The 20627-nt window shown below is 43.3% G+C and overlaps 1 protein-coding gene across 1 annotated transcript in view; it reads left to right on the forward strand.

The window, feature by feature from the left end:
- Nucleotides 1-658: 658 nt before the first annotated feature.
- Nucleotides 659-20627, forward strand: part of CRADD (CASP2 and RIPK1 domain containing adaptor with death domain) — a 199337-nt gene continuing 179368 nt past the window's right edge. Inside the window, exons 1-2 of the mRNA XM_019960355.2 lie at nt 659-815; nt 2025-2328. Coding sequence (XP_019815914.1) covers nt 2031-2328 — 298 coding nt within the window. The 5' untranslated portion in view covers nt 659-815; nt 2025-2030. The remainder of the gene's footprint in view (nt 816-2024; nt 2329-20627) is intronic.

Below are 20627 nucleotides of genomic sequence, written 5' to 3' on the forward strand. Positions count from 1 at the left end.
AATTATCTAATGTTGGGTGGGGAATAAATGATTAAGTAAAAGTTTTAGTAAGATAATGACACATACTCCAGATAAAAACAAAGCTGGAACTAAGGGGATGAGGAGGTGAATACTGGAATTTTAAACAGTTTGGTGGTCGAAACTGCTGCTTTGAGTAACAGTGGTCTTGGAAGGCCTCCCTGATAAGATGACTTTTGAGGCCCAACCATCTGTCAATTGAGTGCAAGACCCAGGTGGAGATAATGCGTTAAAATGCAATTATCCAATTACTCCTTTCCTTAGATAACCCCCTGCTGCTACTAAGTCACTTCAGTCGTGTCCGACTCTGTGTGACCCCATAGACGGCAGCCCACCAGGCTCCCCCTGGGATTCTCCAGGCAAGAACACTGGAGTGGGTTGCCATTTCCTTCTCCAATGCATGAAAGGAAAAGTGAAAGTTAAGTCGCTCAGTCATGTCTGACTCTTAGCGACCCCATGGGCTGCAGCCTACCAGGCTCCTTCATCCATGGGATATTCCAGGCGAGAGTACTGGAGTGGGGTGCCATTGCCTTCTCCCTAAATGATGCTATTTTCCACCTCCAGGTGGTTATTTTATTTACCCATAGCAAACATGGCAGAAAAGGCTTCATCCTGGCCACCAATAAAGATGACCACAGTACTTCCTGTGCTTGCCCTTAACAAAGATGGAGTCATGACTTCCTGTTCAGAGGTTCTTTGCCTTCAACAAAGATGGTGCTTATGGTACAGGTTCCCTGACAGTTTGGATTCCGGTTGCAGTTTTTTTTTTTTTTCCCTTAAGATACGTGTTTGCAGACGTAAGTAACAGGAAACTGGCATCCCCCTATCCATCTTTTCTTAAGGACCCCGCGCCGTGGCGTCTGCGGCCTGGTCCCTGTGCGGCTCCCACGCTCGCTAACTTCCTCGCGGCGTTTCGGAGCCGGCCGGGTTGGGGTGGCGGTGGGGGGATACCTGGGCCGCTCTCCCTTCGGTCCGCTCTGCAAGTCATTCCCAGCACCCTTTTTTTAGCGGGTCAGGTTTCCCGAAAATCTTTCGTAGTTCTTCCCGTTCCTAATACCACAGAGCTTCAGCTGATGAGGAAGGGAATGAAAAGAAGTTCCACAAGGGCGGGGGCCGCCAAAGTGCACACCCCTCTGCTCACCTGCCGCCTCTCAGGGTCGCCCGCTGTGCTTGTACTTTCTATGTGTCATGAGGCCCCACCTGCCGCCGTCGCGGCCCCTCCCCGCCACTTACTCTCCTAGCCATTGCTCTCCTCACTGATGCTGTGGTCTTGGACACAAGCCTTCAATGGCGTGTGGATTGTTTTATTTTTAGTCTTTTAAAGGAAAAACCCCCACGACATTAAGTGTCCCATACATGTGTGGCCATGACAGTGTTGTGATGGAGATTCGGAATTCTTCCAGACATTGTAGGTGTAAGATGTATGCCATAGACAGGGCATGAACGCTTCATGTTTTCTTTGAAGGCAGTCGTGTGTAGGCCTTTTCTCTTAGGGAAAATGACCCTTAAACTACTGGTACCTGCCGGTTTCTGGCCCCACTCCCATTGTTGTTCAGGTTCTGCAAAAGCACACGGTCTAAAGGGCACTTGCGTGCACCTAGGCCGTTTCTGCAGTGGTGGGTATCTCTGATGACGTCAATGTTAAAAGCACTATTTCTTCCCAAGTTTTTTAGAATGAAATGCTCCTCTGTAATCTTTAGATAAAAGTTGCTTTTTAAGCAGGGTCTCTGATCCACTTTCCCCCAAATCTCTTTATAGAACAAGGAATGGAGCTAGGTTCCCTTTGTGTAGAAAAGAAAAACAGAGAAGAGGATTCATGTTCAGTGCTGTTCGTCATGTTCTGAACCATTCAAAATTAATATTACTAGGCTTAACAGCCACTGTGGCCTGGTGCTTTGCTAGGGTTCAAAGATGTCCATGACCTTAAGGAGCTTGCATTGTAAGACACTATCTTTAGGGGCTCATCAGACTTCTGTGATCTGAGTTACCATTTTGTCTCTTACCAGGGGGAAATGGAGGCTAGAGACAAGCAAGTGCTTCGCTCCCTTCGCCTGGAGTTGGGTGCAGAGGTACTGGTGGAGGGGCTAGTCCTCCAGTATCTTTATCAGGAAGGGGTCTTGACAGAAAGCCACGTTCAAGAAATTAAAGCTCAAGCCACAGGCCTCCGGAAAACAATGCTACTGCTGGATATCCTACCTTCCAGAGGTCCTAAAGCCTTCGATGCATTCCTAGATTCCCTGCAGGAATTCCCTTGGGTAAGGGAGAAGCTGGAGAAGGCAAGAGAAGAAGCCATAGTTGAACTGCCTGCAGGTAGGCCTCAAAAAGTTCACTCCAGGCCAGCTCCAAAATTGTTGGAACTATGCCCTTTGGATTTGAAGTTGTGATTTTAGTCTGGGTGGAGGTCGGTGGATCCTGAAAGTGGGTAAAGAGTTTGGTCTGAAGGCACAGGCTGTTGGAGGGACCAGACGAGGAGATGGAATTATGAAGTGCAGGGAAGGATGGAGGAATGGCCCATGATGGAGAGGGGGAGGAGGAAACTCAGAGGATACATTTAGAAATACTTCCAGGGAAAGTTGGCAGGTCACTTGGGAGGCATGCTCTCATGTGAGAGCCAGGTCATATCTTAGTCCTTGGCATCGGGAGCCATTTAGAAAGTGTAGATGGGAAAGCAGGCTTTCGGCTTCTTGATAACTGATTCGCGGGGTGCCAGAGCGGCTGGCTGGAAAAGGTCAGACCCCTGAAGGAGACCGCCTCCAGGAAGGCACGCCTGCACCTGTTCCCTGTCCTGCATGGCCAATGAGAATTATGTGGAAGGCTGGCTTAGTTTGTTTTTAAAGGCTATTGATTTAAAGGCATCCTTTTTAGTTTGACTTTGTTCAAACACCCAGAGTATTTAATTTTATAAGGACAGCAGTTTTTTGGGGTGGGCAGTACGTGTCTCATTTTGATTTTAAGGAAAGTTGGAAGCTATGGAAAAGAGAAACAGTCCTGGTGCTATCAGCCTGGCTTGTAGCAGGAAGAAGATGTGATAGGAAACACTTGTTCATGCTTGACACCTCCCTGTCTTCTCCTTTCTGCAGAGACTGAGGAGCAGAGAACTGAACTGGCAAAAAAAAAAAAAAGAAGGAAAAAAGAAAGCTAAGGTTTTTACAGCAATGATAGTTAGAACTACTCCAACTTAGGGGTCCCCAGAGTTTGTTATTGCTGTTTTTTAAACACCAATATAACTGGTAAAAAAAAAAAAAAAAATACCAGGAATAAAAAGACCACTTGTGGCTTAGCTGGTAAAGAATCTGCCTGCAATGCGGGAGACCTGGGTTCAATCCCCAGGTTGGGAAAAATTCTTGGAGAAGGGAAAGGCTACCCACTCCAGTATTCTGGCCTGGAGAATTCCATGGACTGTATTAATCCATGGGGTCACAAAGAGTTGGACACGACTGAGCAACTTTCACTTCACTTTGTTATTTTTGTCCCATGGTCCTCATATTTTGAATGATTTTAAATAATACTGATTAATTCTTCTGTTTTTATTAATGGCGTATGTCTGAATATTTGATCTGTATGAGATAACTGGTTGACTTAGGAAGGCCTTGTAAAACCCCTGTGGAAAAAGCAAAAATATTTTCATTTCATTCAATTGAACTGAATATTTCAGTTTGCAAATTGGATTATCCTTACAAAATAAAATACTCCAGGTGTGTGAACAAAGCCAAACTGAAGTAGCTAAGATGTTTCTACCACTTGATTGAAAGCAGAATAAATAACGAAGAAGTGGGGAAATGGTAAAAGAAACATTAGGGAGTCCATGTTACATGATATTTGACTTAGAGGTTCCTCTTGGCAATACATAATTGGAAACAACAAAACAGACAAACTGAAAGCTTATTACTACCAAAATATTTAATTTCATAATCATTGTGGGTGTTGTAAATAGTACTTTTGTATGTTGTTCAAAGAGGTATGACCCCATTTTCATTTCTTGCAGTTCATTCAAAGAACAATAAAAATTGAAATTATGGTTTTACTAATGTGAAAGTTAATAGATGTTGAAGAAAAAAAGGTTTTTAAGTGAGCAGTATGAATCATTAGAGTGGGGAAAAAATTGAAGTTTGGAAAAATAACATTAATTTGTTAGTTCTGTGGAAGTGGTCAAATGGAACAGTAGGTTGGTTGCTGCACAAATGAAGTCCTCTTCGTTGTTGTACTTCTTGTTGAGTAACAGTGCTATTGAAAAAATATCCCGAAGAGAGAGTTTGATTTATGTGATGCTCTGTGTACCTCCCACAGTGGCAATTACACAAACTCACTTTTTAAATAGTTTTTTATAATTATTGAATATTTTTAAGTAAGATGACAAAATATAATCAAGTATGAAGAATAGTGATAAAGTGAACACCCATTTCCCTGTCACTTAGTTGAAAAAATTATTGCATGGCCTTTGAGGGCCCCTGGGCGTGCTCCCAATCTTAGCTCATCCCTAGCCTCCACTCACTAAGAAACCCCAAATTTCGAGTTTATCATTCCATTCTTCACTTTGTAATTTTCCATCTTATAAAAATCACTTTTAAAATCAACATATGTTATGGAAAATTCACTGCACCGTAAGTTTCAGCACTATCTATGTATGTAAGGCATAGAGGAAATGATATACTTTAAAGAAGTTGTTAGTTAACAGATTCTTTATTTGAGACCTTAAACCTTAAGTTTTTAGATCAATTAATTTGATGGCAGTATTTTAATTATAAAATTAAATTAGGACTGAATTGGAAACCTATTTAAAAACATTGTATGAAGAGTACTAGACTTGAAATGCCTTCAGTTTAATGTCCCTATAAAACTTGCAAATGGACCCAGAGGCCTATTTCCCAGGATCCCTGTGCTTCTTCGGAGTTGTAATGGAGTAATTTTAATAAGCTTTTAAATAGTCTGTTTAAATTTTTTAAAAGGCATGTTTGAATTTTGAGGAATTGGAATGTAGGAAAATGTGGTGCTTATATATACGTGTGTGTAGACGTGAACCTCTTCTGACTTCTTACTCATTTTGGTTGCAATTATTAGTTTGTGTAGGCTTGGTGGTCTCCTCTTGGGAGGCTTTGAAAACAAATGGGGAGGAATGGCTTTCTCTTTGGCCAAGAGGTCAATCCTGATTGACCTGCATGAACTGATTTTATTTTATAAAAAGTTTTCTTGTTTTGGTCTTCTTGTTTGGTTCTTGGTTTTCCTTTTGTTTGTCTGGTTAATTTTTGTGTTTCACTTGTAAACTTTGAGCTACCTCAAAGGCCATATTTGGTGATTAATTCCAGTTAGTTGCTTTTAATTTATTTTCTGGGTGTCATTTTTTAGAAAAGACTTAAGTTGTAGCTTGATCCTCTCTGTTCTTCTAAACTGTGCCTCCAGGAAATCCCAAAACATAAAAACAAAAAAGCAAACACCAAAGAAAATACTTTAAATCTTTGATTGTCTCCGAATATGCCTAGATAACGGGTATCCCTATTTTTGTTGTATATTTTTAAAAAAGCCCAGCACGTTAATGGATAATTGACTTCTTGTTTTTCTCACCTTATAAAGACTTTTATGTTTTAAAAGAGGAATTCTGGTGATAAAATGACTTAATCCATTTTGGCACCATGGAAGGGACGCTTCAGTGTGTCCCTTACTGGCCAAGGTCACACACTAGACACTAGATCAGCTGGAAATCCTCCTGGCTCCTGGCAGGTCACTGAGAGGGTGAGGATGGTGCTGAATCGGGGTAAACGTGCATGTGCTTGCGTGCCTGGCTGCCCGCTACTCATGGGCCCCTGTCTAGGCTGACAAGCTCATGTGGGTGCCCGAGCTAATCTGGATCTGGAAAGGAGGTTTGTCAGCAGCCTGGTCTCACCAGCTGGTAGGACTTAGCCTTAAGTCATGATGGTAGAGACTTCTGGGCCCAAGGACTCTCTGTTTTACCGTGTTGGCCTCGGCTGTGGGAGTGGGTCTCCGCCGTGATTCCCACTGAACAGTCAGCCTGGCAACTCTTCTTTTAATTCCAGTCCTTTTTAGGCTCAAGATTTTTTTTTTTTTCCCCCTTCCTTCCTCATTGGGCTAAATTTCTGCTTTTATAGTCTCTTAGCCACCAGCAAGGATGAAGGACGGATACCTTGGAATGCAGCTGATCGCCTCCTGTGTTAGCATCGGATGCCTGCTGGAGTAGCTGTCCTGGGGCTGACATTTGTTGTAACTTTGCCTGAGCTGGTTCTCGCCATGGACCCTTGCCCTGGACCGTGTGGCTGCCCTCACCAGAGCAGGATGTAGGGCTGGCTTGTTTCCCCTCTACCCCAGAGTCTCCAGGACTCAGCCTGTCCCTTTTGGAGCTGGCCTTGTGTGACCACACAGAACTGCACCAGCCACCGTTTAGGGATATACTCAGGCTGTCAGATGTATACTTGGATACACCTGAAGTTACTGAGCAATAAAGGGAAAAAAAAAACCCCAAAAACTGTAGGTATTGTAATAGGTTTATTAGAGAGATTTCCAGGGTGGGATTTTTGAATTATACCATGCATTCATACCTACTCTGGGGCTTCCCTCATAGCTCATTTAGTAAAGAATCGCCTGCAACGCAGGAATCTGCCTGCAGTGCAGAACACCCTGGTTCGATTCCTGGGTCCAGAAGATCCCCTGGAGAAGGAAATGACAACCCACTCCAGTATTCTTGCCTGGAAAATCCCATGGATAGAGGAACCTGGTGGCTGCAGTCCATGGGGTTGCAAGAGTCAAACATGACTGACTTAGCGACTAAACCACAACCTGGGTATGGTAAATTCAGGGTTGATCTTAGTTCATCAGACTCATGGTCTGTTCAGACCCTTCCTCTGTGGCTGAGTAGACTTCACTCTGTGGCATCCTGTGTCCTAGAGAGGGTGTGCTGTGTCAGCATTCAGAGCAAGACCCCTCCTCGTGCTAAAGGCAGAGTCTATGGTGAGCCTGAGTTTCTGTGTGTCTCCAGCACAGTTATCATATACCTCTTGAGGACTAAGCATGTGCCAGGCACTAGTTAATAAGGCTCTCCAGATCAACTGAGAAGATCCATTCATTCATTTGCAAATATTCGTCCTGACCACGTGCCAGACATTGGGTGCTGGGGTACTGTAGTAAACAAAGCCCCCGCTCTTCTGGACTCCTACTATTCTGTAGTCTCATGGGGACAGACAACAAGCAAGTGAATGAAGAATGCATCAGGTTGAGAGTGCTTTGAAGAAGAACAGCATGCGGGGTGGTGAGGAGAGGCTTTCCACAGTAAATGGGGTGGTCAGAGGAAGCTGCTTTGATGGGAGGACATTCAGCAGACACCTGAATTCTTCAACAGAGTGGATGCCTGGAAGAAAAGCTTTCAGATAGAGGGGACTACAAGTGCAAAGGAACTCAAGTGGGAGCCCCAGTGACAACATGGCTAGAGCCCAGAACTTTCTGGGGGAATAGCCTTCCTTTCGGAGAGATGCTGCGTCCCGTGGCTGGTTGCTAAGGCCCAGTCACGGCTGTTTGTTGTGCTTCCCAGAATGTGAGATGTGTGCACAGCCGTGATCTTGGGTGGTTCTTAAAATGATTTCAGGTGATGTGTGGACATGGAATTAATCCTGTTTTAATCCAAAGGAAAACCTCCATTTGGTACAAGTATTTCTGTTACGTCTCTTGCAACCCTTGACAATTTTTCTTCTTAATAGACTGAAAAAGCTCCTCATGCTTAAAGCCTTTTATGGACAACAGTATTGAGTTAGAATTCAGTTGTTTTGCTTTTTTTTCCTTGTATTATTGTAGTGGTTTTCTTCCATTTATCACAAGTAAAACAGGCTTCTATTTTTGAAGTTCCTTTAAAACACATGGTATTTAGAAATGAGTTAAAGGAAAATCCTAAGAAAATAATAATGGTATGAGATACAGCAAAAAGCGTGAAGATGTTTTTCATGTATTTTCTCTTTTAAAAGAACAACGGGAGTTTGGGGACAGGAAGCTTAGTGTGGCTGGCATAGTTGGGGCAGAAAGGCTCTAACCATCCTTCAGACAGAAGGTAACATCTAGTCAAGATACTTTACTGTTTTGCTTTCTCAGTGGATGCACAGTGGCTGCCAACTGGTTAAATTTACTGGCAGAATTGTGAGAATGACTTAATTTTAAGTTGTCTAAATTGTAAATGCCTTCAGTTGCTAATGTAATAAGTTAGCAAAATGGAGAAACATCCTGGCATTGTGCACTTTAAGTTTGGGAAGGTGATGATCATAGATCATCTGATTTTTCTCTGAGAAAATTGAGGGCTAGGGAGATGAAGGCAACTTGCCCACAATCACACAGCTAATGTAACTTGTCAAGACCAGAACCCAGGCCTCTTGACTCTGGATTTAGGACATTTGCTATGTAATTTTGGCTCCCTACTGGCTGAGAAATGGAACTGTATAAAGCTGTAGTGTTAGTAATCGAAATTAGCCTTTAAAAAATTGTATTCATGCTTTTCTCTTCACTTTAAGGGGAAATTTTCAAAGGCTTTTTGAGGTATACTGGGGTGAGATTTTCCTAAAATATCTTATTTTTATTGATGCCAATTTTAATCATTTAAAAGGAAGTTTTGATGGGTCAGCCCTACATTTTGTCAGAAAGCTCCTCCTCCCACCCCGTCCTTCACCTCTTCTGCAAGGCTGACATAAAGCAAGAGCGGAAGACTTTTATCAAGTATTTATGGGACTGATGAAATAATGCATCTGTTGGCAGCAAACTGCTGCTCTTTCTAGGAACAGCAGACCATGTGACAGGTCTCCCCAGGAGGGATGCCTCCATATCACTCTAAAAAATGGATTTAATGTTATTTCCTTTTTGAAATCCTCCCTGTGATATTTGTTTCTCTCTCCTGTGGATGTATGGGTCGCTTGGCTATATCAGTCATGCTGATCATGCTGATCAATCAGGGTTGATTTAGCTCGGTGGTTTTCAACTCTGGCTTAAAAAAAAACAACCACCAATGATCCTCAGTATTAGCCCCAGGCCAGTTCATGCCGAAATCTTTGGAGGTGGGGTCTGGGCAGTGGTGTTAAAGACAGAGGTGCAAACACAGGCACGAACACTTTCCTAGGTAATTTTAAAGTGTTGCCAAGGTTGAAAGCCTAAAGACCTCACCATCAGATTGGGCTCCCTTTTCACCTGTTGCTTCCCAGGAATGGCCCTCCCAAAGCTTTGTGCTTGCTTGAGAGTTGCTCTTATTTTCAGGTGGGGGACCATGAAAGGAGGTAGGAATGGAGATGTAGAAGGATAGGTAGTTTTGTTTTAACTCTGTGCGCACCATTGTTTTTAATTCTTTGAATTCTGTAAACAGTGTAGCTTAAGAATGTTCTAGCATTTCATACCCCATGCAGGTGTGAGTCTACTACCAGCATTAAACTCCATTAGAGCTTTGTGGGGATTCATAGGCTCTGTGTTGATAGAGAAAAACTGACGGGAGGGCTTTGAATTATCTGGTGAATTTGGATTTGGGGGAATTACTTTCATTGTCTGTTCACATTGTTTGGTAATTACAGACTGCCCACAGTACTGTGAGCGCTGGAGATCAAGCTGTGTCCAAATGGAGACAGAAGCTGCCAGCGGAGAGTGAGTTGAGTGTTGCCATCAGCCTCAGGCTTGCGTGCGTGCTCAGTTGCTTCAGTCGTGTCCAACTCTTTGTGACCCTGTGGACCGTAGCCCACCAGACTCCTCTGTCCATGGGCTCCTTCAGGCAAGGATACTGGAGTGGGTTGCCATTGCCTCTTCCAGGGTATGTTCCCAGCCCAGGGACTGAACCTGTGTCTGTTACATCTTCTGTATCGGCAGGCAGGTTCTTTACCACTGGTGCCACTGTCAGCCTGAGAGGGAGCTGATGGTGGCTGAAGGACGGATGAGGGGAGGAGAGGCGCAAACGGCCAGTCGTAAAGACCGAGACCGGCTTGGTCTGTCTGTCTGTGGGTTGGTCAGACAATCTGTCTGCCCATAGTTTCAATTTGTAATAAAAAACTAATTTTAGTCTTTTCTGTGTCTCACAAGAGCCTCAAATAATACTAGTGGAATAATAATCACAGTATTTATTGGGGACCTACTTTACTATTGGCCTGGCACTGTGCCAGGACCTTTGCATTTATTAATTCATTTAATCCTAACAGTAACTTGATGAGGCGGAAGGTATTATTACCCTCACTCACAGAGATGTTAAGTCACTTGCTCAAGGTTATACAACATAGTTAAGTCTAATTTGGAATCTAGAGACTTTGACTTCAAAGACTGCTGATTCATGTCCTGTAAAGACACTTTCTCAAAATTTGCATTTCTCTCCTCCCTAATCTGAGAGCCTGTGGTGCTTCAGAGCCTGTTATCTACCAGTCTGCTTTCTTCTCCTTTCCCCTACTCCAGTCTGTCTCAGAAGTGCAGCGTCAGGGGCTTTTCTTTCTCTTCCCCACTTACTGTCTAAAGACTAATTCCTGGTTGGTCTCTTTCTCCCGCATCTCTCACTTTATCCTTTTATTTTAGCGGGAGGAGTAGGGTGTAATGTGAGGCCATATGAGGTCAAGGAACAGGCCCCTGGGTACCTTGACAGTAAAAAAAAAAAAAAAAAAACTCAATCTTCTTGGCTATGGTCAGGAGATGGTGCTTCGGCTCTTCTAATCCGGGAATCCGGCCCCATTTCTGCAGCTCCTAAATCATGCTGTGGAAAGTCATCAGTTGCAATAACCAGCTTTTCTGGTGGCTCGGCCTCAGAGTTAAACTGTACGTTTAGCAAGGTAGTGTTCTCTTTTTATGGGTATAGTTCAGACTTGTAGGCTGCTGTTGTAGCTAGCTGCAGGAATGTTTGCCTTTACTTAATTTTAATAGGCAGCTGTGTTTATACTTGTTCCTCAGTTTGAGCAGTAAGGAGTATATGGATATGATTCTTTGGAGGACTTCTCTCCCAGAAGGGGAAAAAGGAGTACATTGTCCTTTTCCAAACAGTAAATTTTAATTGAGAAAGAAATGTAACTTCTAGAAGAAGTTTGGGGCAGGTTTTAGTCTTAGGCTTTATTTTTGTTAGTGTTTTAAAAGAAATCTTAACTCCTTGTGAGAAGTGCCAAGTTGACAATTCCTGGAAATGTTCATGTTCTATTTATGCTCAGCACCAAAGCAGAGAGGGTGGCGACGCTGTTACCAAAATAATACTGCTGAGATGTAGCAAGTGGCAAACGAGAGGCTTGTGGTTTTATAACCTAAATATAAGACTTTGAAAGCATCTCTCAGTCCCCCATTTGTCCATAAGGTATATGGGGGCTGGGTGGTAATGGTGCCATTATTACGGAGAATTCGGAACAATCAGAGCACGTCTTCTGGGACTTGCCCTGTTGTCAGAATTGGGGAAGGTTAGAGCCAGAAGGTGACGCAGCAGCAGCAGCAGCAGCAGAGCCAGAAGGTATCTCAGAAACTTTACAGATGGGGAAACTAAGGGATGCAAGTCAGTCAGACTTGTATGTGGGCCCTCTGGTTCAAGCAGTAGACTTCTTGCTAACATAAGCAAAAGTAGGAATTTCTCTAACATGCACTGGGTCGTTCACAACTTAAAAGGAGTTGCTCAAATTCCTGGACTTAGTAAGGGCAGGAGTGAGGCAACCCTGGGGATTTCTGGGCATTGATGACTGTCTGCAGCTCAGTTCCTCCACTTCGTCTTCTTCCAAGGTTCAGAGTCTGGTTATCTTGCGTTGAGTTGTGAGCCCTTCCCTTAGGACACCAGAGTCACATGGAGTGAGGGAGGGACAGATCCACAAGGAAGAGGTAAGAGCTGATTGAGAAATGTCGGCTGTACTGTATCACTCCTGTTCTTTTTAAGAAGGAGAATATTCTACATCTTATTTCAGCAGGGTCCAAGTTGAAGGCCAGGGATGGTAGGAAGAGTAAAGGAGAACAGTTTTGAAAGAAGATAGGTCTTCTGAAACCTTTTTGGTAGATATAGATTTTCAATTGGTATTCAATATCTATTTCAATAGGGATTGATCAGTAATAGTCAGATGATACTGGGGAAAAAATGGATTGAGCATGTTGAAGTAGAGAGGAGGTTAGAAAGAGAATTTGGATAGAGTTCTAGCCTCAGGGCTTTATATATATAAACTTTACCTTTGTCTTCATAGAGCTTTGAAGTAGGTACATTATCGTTAGTAGATAAATTGCCCAAGGTCACACAGCTCAGTAGTTGCAGACCTCAGATTTGAACACTGACGCTCTGGTCCTCCAGTCTTATTGATCACTAGGCAATCTTGCTCTGATTCCAGTTCTTGGTTCTGGTTGGAGTCACATGTCTTAGATGACCTGACCTGGGCTAGCCACAGCTTCTTTATTTTCCAACCCTTTCTTGCCTTGGGTCTCACCTGTGGCCAATATTTGCATTGATTTTTTTTTTTTTTAACAGTTTACCAAATAGGAGATTGAAAGAAATACCAAAAAAGATAAAATATGTTTTCTAAGAAATGTGATTAGACATAGATTTTAAAAGAGATTGGCATGCCAATTTTTATTTGTTGACTCTTTATTTCAATTTCTTTTTATTCTTAATTAGTCATTTGATGGTGCCATGGGAAAATGTGCTTCTTCAGCCCTCTCATATTTGTTTAAGAGGCCTTTTATTCCTTCATGTGCCTGCCAGAATCCATTCTAGAGACAAAAACCACATAGTAATTTGAATAAGGAAAATTTAATATAAAGCTTTACACACTAGTAAAAAGTTAACAATGCTTAACTACTAATAGGGTGAAAGAGGTCTCCAAGGAAAGCAAGCATAACAGATGGAAGAAGCTACGTTTTCCAAGGGCTGAAGGGGATTACAGGATGCAGTACTAAGAGCTTGCAAGAGGCCCCTTTCCACCCCCAAGACTGAGGGTCAGGCCTCATTGAAGATGAAGTGACTGCCACATGAAAATGCAGCCTGCTGGTGGCCAGTGAACCTGCTGGAAGTTCTGCTGGAACTGGTTTTTAAGAGCAGCTTACCAGGTTGAGAAACTTGATAGAAAATGCAGTAATACACTTTAGAGGGGATAAAAGTGAAAATGAAAAATAAAAGTGTTAGTCGCTGAGTAGTGTCTGACTCTTTGTGACCCCAGGGACTGTAGCCTGCCAGGCTCTTCTGTCCATGGAATTTTCCATGCAAGAGTACTGGAGTGAGTAGCCATTCCCTCTCCAGGGAATCCATTGCAGGCAGATTCTGTACTGTCTGACCCACCAGGGAAGCAGAGCATCCCAAACCAGGATGAAAAGCCCCTTCCTCTGCAGTTGTCTTGCAGTATCTCACCAGTGCCCTCTATCGATGAAAACTAACACTGTACCATCTGACAAAGGAGAAATGTTTGCAGGGTCCAGCCCCAGTATTATGAAGCAGGACAAAGAGGGTAAATTTAAAGCTAAGAAGTAATATGTTGGGGTTTCCCTAGTGGCTCAGGGGTAAAGAATCTGCCTGCAATGCAGGAGACTGTCACAAGAGTCAGACAACTTAGCGACTAAACCGCCACCAAATAATATGTTGCTAATTGGTACACTTCATCTGTAAAAGGATGATAGTAATAGGAATCACTGTAGTATTAATAATTACATAATTCACAAAATAGTTCTTAGAACCTGGTTTATTCATTCATTCATCAGGCATCATTCATTGAGTATCTACTATTGCTGGCTGTTCTGCTAAGTCTTTGAGATTATGATTGTCATTGTCATTTTTTTGTTTCTCCCTGTAAATAGAATGTAATCTTCTCTAAGGTGAAGGCTGTTTTTTTAATCTCTGTACTTTCAAAATCCATCTAGCAGAGTCTGCATGCGTGTGTGCTCTGTGTGTCCAACTCTTTGCGACCCCATAGACTCTGGCCCACCAGGGTCTTCTGTCCATGGGATTTCCCGGGCAAGGATACTGGAGTAGGTTGCCATTTTCTACTTCAGGTGATTTTCCCAACCCAGGGGTCAAACCTGTGTTTCCTGCATCAGCAGGCAGATTCTTTACCACTGAGCCACCTAGAAAGCCCCTCACATAGTCTAGATACGTGTTAATCCTCACATGTTTATTGAATGAATGGCTATAAAGATAAAGTTATGACCAACCTAGACAACATAATAAAAAGCAGAGACATTACTTTGCCAACAAAGGTCTGTCTAGTCAAGGCTATGGTTTTTCCAGTAGTCATGTATGGATGTGAGAGTTGGACTATAAAGAAAGCTGAGGGCCGAAGAATTGATGCTTTTGAACTGTGGTGTTGGAGAAGACTCTTAGAGTGCCTTGGACTAAAGGGAGATCCAACCAGTCCATCCTAAAGGAGATCAGTCCTGGGTGTTCATTGGAAGGACTGATGCTGAAGCTGAAGCTCCAATACTTTGGCCACCTCATGCGAACAACTGACTCGTTTGAAAAGACCCTGATGCTGGGAAAGACTGAAGGTGGGAGGAGAAGGGGATGACAGAGGATGATGGTTGGATGGGATCACCGACTCAATGGACATGAGTTTAAGTAAACTCTGGGAGTTGGTGATGGACAGGGAGCCCTGGCATGCTGCGGTCTATGGGGTCACAAAGAGTTGGACACGACTGAGTGGCTGAACTGAACTGAACTGAAAGGCAGAGTCATATCCTCAATAGTTTATTTATTTTTTAAAAGGTTTTTCTTTTTTTTAAACTTATAGGGGTCTTAGTTTCCTGACTGAAGTTTGAACCCAGGGTCCCAGCAGTGAAAGCTCTGAATTCTACCACTGGGCCACCAGGGAATTCCCATCAAAGTGTTTAAATTGTAACTGGGGAGTTGCTGCTGCTGCTAAGTCACTTCAGTCGTGTCTGACTCTGTGCGACCCCATAGACGGCAGCCCACCAGGCTCCCCCGTCCCTGGGATTCTCCAGGCAAGAACACTGGAGTGGGTTGCCATTTCCTTCTCCAATGCATGAAAGTGAAAAGTGAAAGTGAAGTCGCTCAGTCGTGTCCAACTCTTAGCGACCCCATGGACTGCAGCCCACCAGGCTCCTCTGTCCATGGGATTTTCCAGGCAAGAGTACTGGAGTGGGGTGCCATCGCCTTCTCTGGTAACTGGGGAGAGGTGGAGGCAAATGCATAAAGTGTAATATGGTGTTCTGGTTATCTTTTGCTTGGAACAAGCTACTCCAAAACTTCGTGGCTTTGCCCATGAATGTGCAATCTGAACAGGGCTCAGAAGGGACAGCTCATTTTTGCCCTACCACGTGCCAGTTGGGATGGTTTACTTAGGGCTGGAGGACCAGTTCCCTGGGTGGGCTGCTCTCATTTCTGGTAAATTGGTGCTGCTTGTTGGCTTCTTTCCACATTGTCTTTTGTACAGGTGGCAGGGGTGTTTCTTACAGTATGGTGGTTAACTTTCAAAAGACAGGAAGTAGAAGCTGCTAGTTTAAGTCTTGGATCTGGACACTCTCATAGTGTTGACTTTGACTGTGCTCTTTCAGTTAAGTGGTCCCGAAGCCCAGTTTCAAAGAGAGGAGATAGAGACCTCAAATTTCCAGGGGGCTATGTTGATCATTTGGGGGCCTTATAGACTTAGCAGATGTAGTGGTTTAAAATAAGTATGTTTCTTATCATAAATGGGAAATCAGTCTGTCTAGTCAAGGCTATGGTTTTTCCTGTGGTCATGTATGGATGTGAGAGTTGGACTGTGAAGAAAGCTGAGTGCCGAAGAATTGCTGCTTTTGAACTGTGGTGTTGGAGAAGACTCTTGAGAGTCCCTTGGACTGCAAGGAGATCCAATCAGTCCATTCTAAAGGAGATCAGTCCTGGATGTTCATTGGAAGGACTGATGCTAAAGCTTCGCATGGCCACCTCATGCAAAGAGGTGACTCATTGGAAAAGACCCTGATGCTGGGAGGGATTGGGGGCAGGAGGAGAAGGGGACGACAGAGGATGAGATGGCTGGATGGCATCACCGACTCGATGGACATGAGTTTGAGTGAACTCCGGGAGTTGGTGACGGACAGGGAGGCCTGGCATGCTACGATTCATGGGGTCGCAAAGAGTCGGACACGACTGAGCGACTGAACTGAACTGAACATGAAAGTAACTTGTAAATTAATAACAAATGTTTTTAATGTGTAATAAAAAATATGCTTTTAAAAGTGAAAATAGATTTTTTCTGAGTATAAATCCTTTTTTTTTAAATAAAAAAGAAAGGCTCCAGATAGATATCAAGAAAATGGAAATCACCCATAATCTTATTGCCCAGAGAGAACCATGGTTTATAATAAATGATTAGTGAAATGTAGTGTTTGGGTGTTTGCCATAGGACATTTTGTTTTAGAAGTTCTCTCTTTTTGAACTCTAGTCATTTCTAAAAAGTTATTATTTACTTAATACTAACACTTAAATCCACATGATGCCAAATGGAGAAAAAAATCCAGAAGGTTATGTGTCTGTGTGTAAAAATATATTTATTTTCTTCAGAGAGTAAAACTTTCTGAATCAATTTGAAGTCGTCTTTTCACGTTATTATTAAGGCTGGTTGCTATTTCAGTTCGCAGAGGATGGGGGTGGGGAGCACTGGACTTAAATGACCTTCTCCAGTGACTCTTAAGGAACTATGAGTAGTAGGTTTCACTCTGCTGTTTAAAGTGTTTTTCTGTTTATCTTTCTGTGAGTATTCTATTTCAAAGTGTTTCATTAGATTATTATATAACCTGACTTTTTCCCAAGGCTCCTGTTCATATGCATTTAAATACTACTGTATTTCTAAATCTTTCTTCATTGTTTTTCCCAAACTTTTGGGTTATAGGTGATTAAGGCTTTGCCTGTGGCATGTTAAGATATAATTATATCCTTCGAATTGACTAGATTTGTAAATATGCAAATATTCTGAGTTGTAGATTAGATTCCCCCCCTTGCACTTGGAAAGGCATTCCTAGTAGCTTTTTTTAAAAAAACAAAATCAGTATATTTCAAAGAAACTGTTAAGACCTTGGGCAGAATAGTCATATCCTATTCCTCCTCACTTTTTATTACCAGCATAAATTCCATAAACCATTGTAGGAGGGGCTATATAAGGCAGAGAAAAAAAAAACAGTTATAAGAAACTCTAAAACTTTGCTTCCTGCATTATTTCAGCAAGTGTTTATTGAGTATCTACCACATGCCAAGAGTTAAACAGGTACAGAAATTAAGGTATAATCCCTGCCTTCAAGGTGCTCCAGGTAAATGAGATGATCCATGTGAAGTACTTAGAGTAGCCTGGTATATTTTACATCTTCAGTTAATGTTCACTGAACGTTAGGGTGTTAGTGATTGCTGTTATTATCATTAGAGGTAACTGGAGTTGTGCTGTGTGAAAGGGACAGTGACATTTCTAGTTCTCCTGCAGTAAAACAGAATTGGGAAAGGCTTTAAAGAGCATATGTGTACCTTATTATGTTGAGTGTCGAGGGGGTAAGTAGAAGCTCATGGGGCAGGCAAAGGGGAAGGGCATTCTAGGTAGAGGTACCAGGAAGTGCCGTGCTCCAGAGGCCGTGGCTGTGTGCTGTGCGTGCCTGCTGCCTAGTGAGGACGTGGGGGTGGCAGCTAGGGCTGGGGGTTCAGGCCCAGGACTGCTCCGCAGGGACCTTGAGTGCCATGGAAAGGTGCAGCAGGGGTGGGGCACAACTGATCCCTTTTGAGAAAGTGATACGCAGGAGCAGAGTTCACTCAGCTCACTCTGGAGCATCTGGTTGGGAAGCTGGGAGCTGCTGGAATATTTCAGATGAAAAACTACATGTAAAGACAAGGCGCTGGGCGTTGAGGATAGAGGAAAGGGGACATAGACTCGAGAAAGATTTTGGAGGAAGGACTAATACAGGTGTTCTCAGTGAGGGGATATGGCCCCAAGGAAGTAAAAATTGGTTGAGGTGATGTAAAAAATTCATAGATGTTACAGTGGTTTATGGTCTGTGAACTAGCGGAGTGGGATGTAGGTGGGTGAGAGGGTGGCTCAAGAGGCAGGGGATATATGTATGCTTATAGCTGATTCACGATGATGTACAGCAGAAACTAACATAATTCCGTAAAGCAATTATCCTCTAATTTATTTTTTTAAAGGGCCGCAGTAATAAACAGATACACAGTCACCCATGGTATTAAAACTTCATGGGAGGGATACAATTGGGGAAAAAATGTCGAGAAAATCTCCTTAGGAGACAATAATGAGAAATAAGGTTGAGAAGCACTGAATTGGAAGGACTTGTTACTTGACTCGACTCTGAGGGAGAAGGTGGTTTCTGGGATGATGCCCAGATTTCTGGTTTGGACAGTTATTGGAATTCACCGAGACTGGTTACACAGGAGGTATGGTGATGTTCACGTTACACTCATTGATTTTAAGCTGGTAGTGACTCCCATTCATTGGGCACTTATTGTGAGCGAGCCCCTTTGGGTGCTTTACATTTGTCAATAGTGTGAAGTAGATACTATTTTTGTTCCCATTTTTTCAAATGAGGAAGCTGAGAGCCAGCCCAGGGCCAGTTAATACTTCCTTCAGTGAAAATGGTTGGTGAGCTTTTGGAGACATGGGTCTAGGTTCAGGATGAAGTCCTACCCTTTGTTTGTTGTTCGACCTTGGGGGATGCTTATTATTTTTTTCTCTGAATGTAATTCCTTTGTGTGTAAAATGCATTCCAGGTGGCCCAGTGGAAAAGAATCTGCCAGCCAATGCAGGAGACATAGGAGACTGGATTGGATCCCTGGGTCAGAAAGACCCTCTAGAGGAGGAAGTGGCAATTCCTATATTCTTGCCTGGGAAATCCCGTGGACAGAGGAGCCTAGAGGGCTACAGTCCATGGGGTCATGAAAGAGTCAGACATGACTGAGCGACTGAACAAACACATTTGTTAAAAAGAGCTGCCTCGTTGCTTTTCTCCAAAAGTAGTTGTTCAGGTTAAATGAGAGGAGATATGAACAAATCTTCTACAGCATAAGATGCTGTGTATATGTAGGTATTATTTTTAATGTTAGCTGGTACCCCATGGTAAAGGGCTTCCCTGGTAACTCAGATGGTAAAGAATCCTCCTGCAGAGTGGAATATCTGGGTTCGATCTGTGGGTTGGGAGGATCCCCTGGAGAAGGGAATGGCAACCCACTCCAGTATTCTTGCTTGGGGAATTCCATGGACAGAGGAGCCTAGCAGGCTGCAGTCCACGGGGTGGCAGAGTCGGACACGACGAGTGAGTTTCATTTCACCCCATGGTAAATGCTGTTTTCTCTCTTGTCATAGTAGCTCTTACCTTTCTCCTCTTTGTTCAGTTTGCTCCCAGAGGTATTGGAAGACAGAATGAGAAACCCTCCACCCCATCCCCGCCACCATCCCTCCACCATTTTTTTTGCAACTCTGTTCATATCATCTGATGCTTCCTCACTTATCCATCCCAGAAGATGACTCAGGAAGCTTTTATTTCTTGGGGTTTTCATGAACGTCCTCCCATCTAAATCCAGTGATTTATTCTTAAGCTATAGTCATTTGACTTCTGCTACTTACAGCTGTTTTCACAGAGGTTATCAGTGACCTATGGTTAAATTGATTGACAGCTTTTCAGGTTGCCACTTGGCAACACCTGACATGTCTCAGCAGCATCTGACATGGGGACCACTCCCTCTCGCTCATTCTTGATGTTGCCACCTTCCTGAGCTTGTGTTTTTCCTCCTGTCTCTCGGTCTACAGCTTCTCTCAACTGAGTCTGCTTGCCTCCTAAATGCTTGTCTTCTCCCGAGTCCTCACAAATCCTTCTTCTCTCACTGGCACCATTCTTCTTGGACAAAACCAATCTGTGCCCCTGATTTGATGACCTCCTCAAAGTGAACTGCTTCTAAATCCCTGCCTCCAGCCCCAATAGATAGCTGCACTTCAGTCCTTGGTCCCTTAACTCATCATGACCAAAAGACAACCCCACCTTTCACTCATCAGACTTTCTCCTCCTCCACAATACTCATTTTCTCCAGTTCAAAAATATATTCCTATATATTCTTAATCAGAAGGTAGCCTTCTTGTTGTTGTTGTTTGTTTGTTTTAAGCACTTATTCCAGACATCATCTCTTTCTTAAAGCTTTGTATGACCACTTCCTGGCTGGCTGAGAAACTCCTGTGTTTCCCAAGGACTTGGGGTGCATTTCTGTCACAGTGCATTCATACTCCGGTGGAATTTTGTCCTCCAGCAGGCAGTGAATTTGGCAAAGACACGAATTTAGCTTTTCATCCTTACAGACCCAGAACCTCGCATGTTGCCGGATACCTAGTGGGGTAACACATGTTGGTTGAATGAGTGAATCTATGGTGGCCTTATTTGCTCCCACCTCCCTCTTAATCTCCATATGCTATAACTGTTTATATTAGTTTGCTTGGGTTGCCACAATAAGATACCCAGAGCAGGTGGTTTAAGCAACAGAAATTTATTTTCTTGCAGTTCTGCAAGCCAGTAGTCGAAGACCAAGCTGTGGGCAGGTTTGGTTTCTCCTGAGGCCTCCTCCTGGCCTGTAGATGACTGACCTCCTGCCTCCTCTTCACAAGGTCATCCCTGTATATATGCATCCCTGGTGTCTCTCCAAGTGTCCTAATTTCCTCTTTTTATAAGAATACCAAGCAGGTTGGATTAGGGCCCCC

This window comes from Bos indicus, chromosome 5 (genome assembly GCF_029378745.1).
Source record: "Bos indicus isolate NIAB-ARS_2022 breed Sahiwal x Tharparkar chromosome 5, NIAB-ARS_B.indTharparkar_mat_pri_1.0, whole genome shotgun sequence".
Lineage (NCBI taxonomy): Eukaryota > Metazoa > Chordata > Mammalia > Artiodactyla > Bovidae > Bos > Bos indicus.